At 30.3% G+C, this 8,929-nt stretch overlaps 2 protein-coding genes across 2 annotated transcripts; both read right to left on the bottom strand.

Moving 5' to 3' along the window:
* Nucleotides 1-1,911: 1,911 nt before the first annotated feature.
* Nucleotides 1,912-2,705, bottom strand: LOC122633659 (hydrogenase maturation factor HypB-like). The gene is made up of 2 exons (XM_043821801.1): nucleotides 2,509-2,705; nucleotides 1,912-2,340 (listed from the first exon to the last, which is right to left on the bottom strand). The coding sequence occupies exons 1-2, from the start codon at nucleotides 2,591-2,593 to the stop codon at nucleotides 2,153-2,155; spliced, it is 273 nt and encodes a 90-aa protein (XP_043677736.1). The 5' UTR covers nucleotides 2,594-2,705; the 3' UTR covers nucleotides 1,912-2,152.
* A 1,514-nt stretch (nucleotides 2,706-4,219) lies between these two features.
* On the bottom strand, nucleotides 4,220-6,694 carry LOC122633816. The gene is made up of 4 exons (XM_043822204.1): nucleotides 6,432-6,694; nucleotides 5,575-5,972; nucleotides 4,998-5,401; nucleotides 4,220-4,815 (listed from the first exon to the last, which is right to left on the bottom strand). The coding sequence occupies exons 1-4, from the start codon at nucleotides 6,520-6,522 to the stop codon at nucleotides 4,782-4,784; spliced, it is 927 nt and encodes a 308-aa protein (XP_043678139.1). The 5' UTR covers nucleotides 6,523-6,694; the 3' UTR covers nucleotides 4,220-4,781.
* Between the last annotated feature and the right edge of the window lie 2,235 nt (nucleotides 6,695-8,929).

The raw sequence follows: 8,929 nt of genomic DNA, 5'->3' as shown, positions 1-8,929 counted from the left end.
TAGAGATAGGGTTCAATCGATATCCATCTCTCTTTTATAAATAATACTGGATTCTCATAGGCGTCCGTTTGCCGATGCATAGATAAAATTTGTCTTTTTTTTATCATTTTATCTTTTTATAATGTAAATTGATCAAAGACTAGATAAATACAAAAGGCAATTTTTATAGATTCATCATTTAACTCGTTATTATTACTTACATATATCAACTCTAAGTCTAAATTATTATCTTGATTTTTTAATATCTTTACTGTATTGTAGCACAGACAAATTAAACATAAGATAAATGATTTCCTAAACATTTAACTTAAATTATGTTCATAATTATTTCTAACTTTACAAGGAAAAAACTGTTTTGAAACTTGTTTTGAAATTGTTTTTTACAATGCCGGGAGTAATGAAAATATTGGAAAAATAATCGATTTAAATATAACATCCTACATATATTAATAATATCTGAACTAGTTTTTCAATTTTCTCGTATGTGTACTTTAAGTCAGCCTTTTACCACATGATATATGAACCAGTGAAGGTAACCAGAATACATTCGTCGTCGATTCAGCTTCATTCTTCCTATCGAATTGTTCCATTTTATCTGTTATTTCATAGTCAAACGATCGTTCAATTCTTTTCGGTTTGGCGCTGTCATTTTTAGCCATTTTAACGATATATTTTTCTTTATCTTTAATGAATTAAATTGTATTTTTTAGAAAGTGTCAAAGCCGTTTATACTTTTCTTTTTTAAGCATATGAAATTATTTCAAAAAAATCAATTCGTTACAGCATTGGTGGGCAATTTCTTTTTCGTCCAAGGCTCTATGGTCCCGACCATCAATCAATTCGTTCCTCCACTATTTAACTAGCCAACACTCCATATTTAAAAACGTGAAAGATTTCTCTTTACACCTCACCTCGGTACATAGGGGTAAATGAAATATAGATATTACATCTGTGGTTGTAAAGAAAAAACGACACATGTCACATGTTTTCACTTTCGAGATACATATTCTCGTTTAAATGTTCTGATTCACCAATTTTTCTTATTCCCAACGTTTTCTTGTTTTTTTTTTCAGTGTATAAATATATATGATCAAATAAAATCGGTTATCCATAAAAAAAAAAAAAAAAAAAAAAAAAAACAGAATTCACGAGGCACGGCGGTGTTAAATAGTGAGGATCGTTTTCTTTCCCTTCACTGAAGAAGATATGTAGTAGTACGAGTTACCAGTTACCCACCTACGCGGTACAGTTTAAATTCTCTATTCTTTTATGGATATTTAGAAATAAAATTGGGTAATTATAAACTCACGCGTTATTATCAAACGATATTGTATCTGAAAAAGAATAATTAAATATGGAATTATTAACTGAGAAATAAAATCTTAAGTATAAAAATAAGATACCTTCGAACTGATAGAAAACTTTTGCGTTAATACTGTGATTTCCTGCAAGGGTCATTTTCTTCCACATATCACTTAATGTATATATAAGATAAGATTATACTTTGTTTTATATTTCCAGCAACATAAATAATCAAAAAGATAATCAAAAATTGGAGGAACACGAAATAAATGTTGTTACTGATATCGTTTCATAATGTAAGACATTTTTTTTTTTTGTTTTTAATTATTTTCTAAGCATTAACAATTTTGTTACAAAAGTGACGTATAAGTCAAAGAATTAATTAAAATGCATATTTTCATAAAAGATAGATTAAAATGATTTTAAGATCATATATATATTTTTAATATGTACGTTTTAATCTGTAATTCATATTTTGTATTAAATTTTCATTATAATTATTAATTATTAAAACGTGTCACTATGATCGGTATTTCTAATTATCATGTAAATATATACATATATAATACATATATATTTCACATAAATGAAATAAACCACACATTTTGTGTATGCCAGAAATATTATATTTTATTTTACTTATAATTATGAACAATATCAAGTATAGTTATTATTATAAATCAGCGATTATTTTAAATCCATACAATATTAGTTGCCGTTTAGTTTTTGTTTTACTTGAAAAGAATATTCTATGGAACAAAATTTATATATTCGACAAATTATTCCACATATTTAAAAAATATTTGTAGTTGCATTTTTGTGCATGAGTTATGTACTAAACGTTTGCAGCCTATTTGCCATAACCACTACGATATCCACTGTAATGTTCACTTTCATGCCCATGATGATGTCCATGATAATGATCATGATAATGACCATGATGATAACCATGAGGTCTGCTGTCGTGATGGCGTTCGTGTCCATGTCCATAAGTAGAGTGAAAATCAGCAGCTCTATTCAATCTTATTAACATGACATCTGAAACAATTCATCAACATCAACATAAATTATTTTATAGTTAACAATAGTATTGTAAAGAATATATAGTAGAATTACTAATATATTATTAATAAAAATGTTTAAAATGATAATTTTTTTTTACACAAAATTATTTTCTAAATAAAATCTTAAGATAAGAAAGAATACCTTCATTTGGTTTTGTTAAGACCGTAGGATAAGTCAATGTTGTTGCTACGCAGAGAATCAAAATGGATCCGAAGATCTTCAACATTTTTATGATCTATTGTTCCACAAGTTCTAATAACAAGAAAAATTATTAATCGAATGTTTATATCGGTCCAACGTGTTCTTTGGGAAAGTCAAATGCGAAATGATATACGAAATCATCTTTTTCAGCCTTATATATATTCTGTTAGAGGTCAGTTTAACGAGATAGTCATATAATGCCACGGGATCCGTTAAGTTGACAAAAGGAGAACTGCTTTTTTATTGACGTACCTACCAAACGAGTATCTATCAATTCTTTGAATCTTTCAGTTCTCATTAGCATCAACGAATATATTCTAATTGTATTAATTATTTTCTTTCTTCTTCGTTTTCTTTTTGTTTTTTCTTCTTTTTTTTTTAATTTATTGTCTTCACTTTGTGATTTTCTTGCTGGATGAAATGTCACTTGTCTTAATAAATAATCCAGAAATGTCATTTTGTTAGATTGGTTGAGTTAAATTGAATAGTCCGATCGAATAAAAATCAGAATAGATCAATCAATTTAAAATTGTATTGTTCAAATTTGATGTATAATATTTACATAAGAGAAATATTCGGGGTTTATATGATTGAACGTGACGCTTGTACAAAATAAACAAAAATGTATCAGAAATGTATTTGTTGTAAAAGAATGTTTTCCCTTGACTATCATTGGCATATCCTGATAGGTCAGTGGATATCTTTTAAAGACCTTGACCTTGAAGGGGAATCCAGCAGGCAGCGGATGAAACACATGCCTCCTTTCTTTTCCTCCTCCTCCTTTCTTTCGCTCCCTTCTCTAACATACAGGTCTCGCACAATCGTACTAACACGTTAGGTAAACAGTCTAATAATAACTGACTCCTCATTCTGTATTTGCCTTTGAAATGTAAACATATTGTAAATAATGTGAATATAAGAGATAATGGAATTTTATGATCTTTTTTGAAGACAACTATTAAGCTAAAACGCAAGGTTCCATTGATATGTTCCGATCATAAAAAGATTTGGTTAATTTTACGGCTAGCTTTTTTTTCATAGATCTTCATCGATCCAAAGATGTACAGGGTGATTCATCCAAGATGTATATTTTATATAGGGTGATTCATATAAAGTGTTATAAACTATTTTCTTGCCACTGTATTTACGTCCTATGTATCTATGTTCATAAAATTTGTTTGATCATGGCAATAAATTGGTTGAATTATTTAAATTTTAAATTACAGTTTCAGACTTTCAAAATAGCATCGATTTTTTAATTAACTTTTTATTCTTAAAATTTCACATAGCATCTAATGTATAAAAAGTAATCTAAACATAATAATAATCATTATCATCAGAAAATTTCTTTACTAGGGTCCAAAATCTGTTGGCAAAATTTCAAATATATAGTTTAATATAATAATTTGTAGAACATATTATATTGGAATGAAATAAGGTAATATTATTAATATACAATGTAAGATTAATTTTGTACGAGGAAGTCATTTCTATTTCCGCATTCTATTAGCCGTATTTATAAAAAATAAATAATTTATGTTTTGGCGCATTTAAAAAACGTCGTATGTCACAAGTTCTACTTGTAAAAAATTAACCTTATAATAAAGGAAAACAGAATAAAGCTGTTCTGTGAAAAAAAAAAAGAACGAAATTCGGTTTAACAAGATTTATTCGACGAAATATTTTTCCTTATTCTATTTCTAAGATATACACGCATTAAAATTCGTTTGCTTAGATTAACAATTACAGACGATTATTACGTTACATGCGAGTGAATATCACGTGTTTTGCCGAATTCCAAATGCAACTTGTCGTGGCTGGGTAGTCAGCAGAACGAATCATTTCGTTAAATTCTGCTACCCAGGTTCGGTGGATGCTGCAATGGTCGGTACGTTTTGAACGTAATATTGTATTTTCTTATTGTATTGTATGAGCAATATTTTTTTTTTTTGAGCAAAGTGAAAATTTCACAATTTGATTATTTGGAACAGTTGTCATTATTTTTTTTTCTCTTGACAAAGCATGTAACAGAAAATATAAATATCATGTACGATATTTTCCTTTTAAGTTTAAAAAACCAATAGCAATAAGATACTATGGAATTACGTTCAAAAGTATGTCGTCATTTTTCTTTCCTAAACATTACAATTAAGTCTCGAGGATAACGATTTTTTTTGTGCTGGGTTGATCGATCTTCTTGAAACATTTACGACTTATTCTTCCGTGGGTGATGTACGTCGTTTTTTACTGAAAACAGAAGAACAATAATTATTCGATTATTATATTTATTTCAATTGCTATTAGTCTTAAAAAGAGTGTTTCATAATTTTTAGCTATTGTTACTAAGTCTTACTAATATATAATTATCACAAAAATTATTTTTTTTTAATTTATATTATTATTAATTTTTATTATCTTAGAATGCTCACCCATTTGGTGATCCGCCATATGCCGTCGCTACAGAACTAGCAACACCACCTTTACCGGTAGAGTAACTATTAGCAATGGCGGTTACCGCTCCAGGTGGAGATCCAGAGGATCCAGCACGAGTGGATGCACCAGGGAAACTAAAGACCATTGGGAAAAAATTGTTCAGGTGTGGGTAACCTTGATGACGACGATTACCCTTGAAAGGTACGAATGGTACAACAGGATCCTCGTCTTCGTCATCTACGTCATCCTCTTCATCGTCATCTTCCACTTGAACTGGGACTTTCTTTTTTTTGCCAAGACTAGCCTTTGGTCGATTATTCACCGTTGCTTCGGTAGAAGGTGCTATTGGTTCTTCTGCTGGTACAGGTGTTTCGATTTCTGGTTTCGAAACGTTTATTTCCTGTACCATGTATTCGTTTTATGTTAATTATTAAAATAACTACCTTGTTCGATTAGTGGAAATATGTTGAAAATCGAAATTTAATTAATTTCAAACGATTAATTAATTATGAATTTTTGAAGGGGATATTTTAATGAAACTTATTAAAAGAAGAATTTCAAATTTATTTCTACCTGTTCGTTAGCTTGAAGACCATGTTCCTCTTGATCATGACGTTGATCCTCTGGTATATATCGATCCTCGTTTTGTACCGGTATATCTTGATCATGTTCAGGCAAAGCTTCCTCAGGTTCTGGAGCGGCTTGTGCCTCGGCACTGGACACTTCTGGTTCCTCGATAGGTTCAGGACCATTTTTAAAGTTTGGTGATTGCAAGCCACCAAAGAAAGCTTCTCCACTGACGGCGTTTCCTTGGGCAAAGACACCACTTGCTTGGCCACCATTATTGGAACGACGTACTGGCCTATAATATCCGGTGAACATCATGGCTCTTTGGGGATAAGTTTGAATCGGCGTCCTTTTCTCTCTTACAAATAATACTGGGTTCCCATAAGCGTCCATCATAAGTGAAACTGAAAGGGTAAACCTCTATCTGAATCATGTCATTTCATTTGAAACTATATTACGTTTGAAATGAACCGTTCGTGATCAGTTATATGTAGGAAGCACGTACGATTTGAATCAAGCTATGCATACGGATTACTATATTTGCGTGCGTGTGCGAATGTGTGTGTGGCCCATATTTGAATGCCTGTTAATATTATCATTGGCAACCCAATCCGTTAGCTCTTATTGAGTAGTACATGCTTTTTTTTTAATTATATATGGACAGTTACTAATCCCAATAAAGCAATGGATGAGTCTGGAAGACTTGAATGAGATTTTAAACATCTTCATCCTTAATGATCAAGCGATAGAAGATCTGAACGAACTTTTCGAAATTATTTCTAATGCCAGATTAGAAAAGAATTAATTACAATTTCTATAAATCATAGATTTAGATGATCAAAATCTAAGATATTTAGACTTACCAGGTTCAGCAGGTATAGCTCGAGATTCCACCAGAACCACCATTATCGATACGAACAAGATGCAAGAAAGTATCGTCGAGGAGGTAGTCATCTTGGACGATGAATTCCAAATTCTTGATTAGAATATGAGGTATAAGTAGATAACGTATTATGAGGCAACACTCTCTGTTTCTTCACTCGTTATCGAAGCACTAGCACCTACTCTAGTTGGTGTACCTGGTGCAGGAACCTTTAGCACGATGATGGCATTGTTAGCCGTTGCCGTACGCTTTTATACCATGCCTGTGGAATCGTTGTCCATGTGTGACGAACGGGACGGTCATATGGGATGGGTTGTCTACGTAGATACGGGGATGGTATCTTCTCTTAAGACTCCCCACCCCAGCCCTCTTCACCACCATTTTACTTACCATCCGTCGTTATTCGTCAGATGCTCCTGGTGTCCAGCCAACGCAGAGAGGAGAATCGCCGTAACGCACATCGTTCCTCGACGGTAATACGTGATCGTCCTTCGAGATGAGACGGCAGCTTAATCTGATGCATTAATTGGGATCCCCACCGATCGCAATCTGGTTTCGGGAGATCGTGCACCGATCGCGAATGACTGCCCTGTTCGATAGAGGAGTCCCGTTTTCTCATCTGCCAAAACTGATTTACCCCTTCCTGTCAAGTGTGATCTTTTTCTTTTTCTTTCTCTTTTTCTATTTATTGTTCTGCAAGCTTTATTTTTCTTTCTGTTTTTTTCTTTTTTTTTCTTTTTTTTTTTTTTTTGTAAAGTTACGGACATTCGTAAACGTATAAGTGAAATTTGGCCATTTATTTTTATGTTTATTTTTTTTAATGGTTTTACCATCACTGTAATATAGATCGATATAAGACTGCAGATATGGGGAAAATGTAATTTTTTGAGCTCGTTATTACTGATACGTATGACACATATTAGCTCTTAGTCTAAATTATTAATATGGTTTCTTTAACGATTCCATGATACTATGAAATAATATCATATTGATGTAATATTTTGTTTTCTTTTTCTTTTTTTAACATCTAACGACTGAAAACACTACTATGTAAGAAAAAGACTGTGACTATAAGAATTAAACTTTTTTCGATTTATTAAAAAATATTTACATTTATAAAGTGAAATTAAACACAAGATAAACGGTAAATCGAATCTTTTCCTTGAATATTTAACTTAGATCATTTTTATAATTATTTCTAACTATGTGCAGAGAAGAAAGAAAATGTTTCTTGAAATGTTGAATGAACGATTGAATTATATTTGTATTTATCAATAATGAAAACAACGAATATATTGTAAAGATGATCGAGTTAAACACGACACCCAATGTATACATTAATAACTTCTGAATCGATTAAAAAAAAAAAAAAAAAAGAAAGAAAAGAAAGAAACAACCATATTTTCTTTCTTTTCTTATCTTTTTTTCTTTCTCCTTTTTAGATTCTCAAAAGAAGAAACATGGTGAAGCTTTCTAATGAATTCAATCGAGGAACGGATCGAATGTGAATGGTTTATACTTCTTTTCACTTTTCCTTCAATCCCTTCGCGAGGGTGCGAGATGTTGACTCATGGATCGAGTCAAGATAAAAGGATCTAAAGACGGGCGACGAATAGAGGAGAACGAAAGGTTCATACATTTTCAATTGTTCTATAAATATACAGAATCCGAGAAACGAACCAATCCTATACCTTTCTTCTCCCTTCTGTTTTTTTTTTCTTTTTCGTTGACGTATTCGCAGTTTCGCGAGAAATTACGTCTTCGGAATTTTTATCTTTATTAATTCTTCTCCCCTTTCTAAAAGAAAAGAAAAATATTTCAAAAATGCTTCAAAAATACTTCAATACCTTTTTTCTTTGAAAAAGATCGTGAAATTTATATGTTTTGTATTAGGTGTATATAATCGCAGATGAGAAAAATAAATTTAGAATTTTTATATAATCAAGTATGGTTAATTTCTGACTTTGAGATGTTTTTTTATAAATTTTCAAAAATGATATTGCAAAAATATGATGAATTAAAAATAAATAGTTTACTTCTTTCTGTTTTAATATTTATTTATTTTTATGAAAACAAAGAAAAGAAAAAAGAAAACAAAGAAAGAAAAAATATTTCCACACTTTTTTTTTAAATCTACATTTATATATCTTGTATTAAATCAATAGAATTGTAGATGAGAAAAATAGATTTAGAATTTTGATATAATCAATTATAGTTAATTTCTGGATGACTTTGAGATATGATTTCTTTTTTAATTTTCATACAAAAATGTTTATTTTGTAATATTGTAAATATACGAGGAATTAAAAGTACATTTATTCGTTTTGTTGTAATATTCTTCTATTTTTATGTAATTTTAAAAGAAAAAAAAATTGTAAAAAAATACTTCAACATTTTTTTTTGAAATATAAATTTATATATTTTGAATCAGATCTATACAATCGTAGATGAAAAAAATAGATTGAGAGTCTTGCTATA

This window comes from Vespula pensylvanica, chromosome 13 (genome assembly GCF_014466175.1).
Source record: "Vespula pensylvanica isolate Volc-1 chromosome 13, ASM1446617v1, whole genome shotgun sequence".
In the NCBI taxonomy this organism is placed as follows: Eukaryota; Metazoa; Arthropoda; class Insecta; order Hymenoptera; family Vespidae; genus Vespula; species Vespula pensylvanica.
This window is presented reverse-complemented; position numbering and strand designations above follow the sequence as displayed.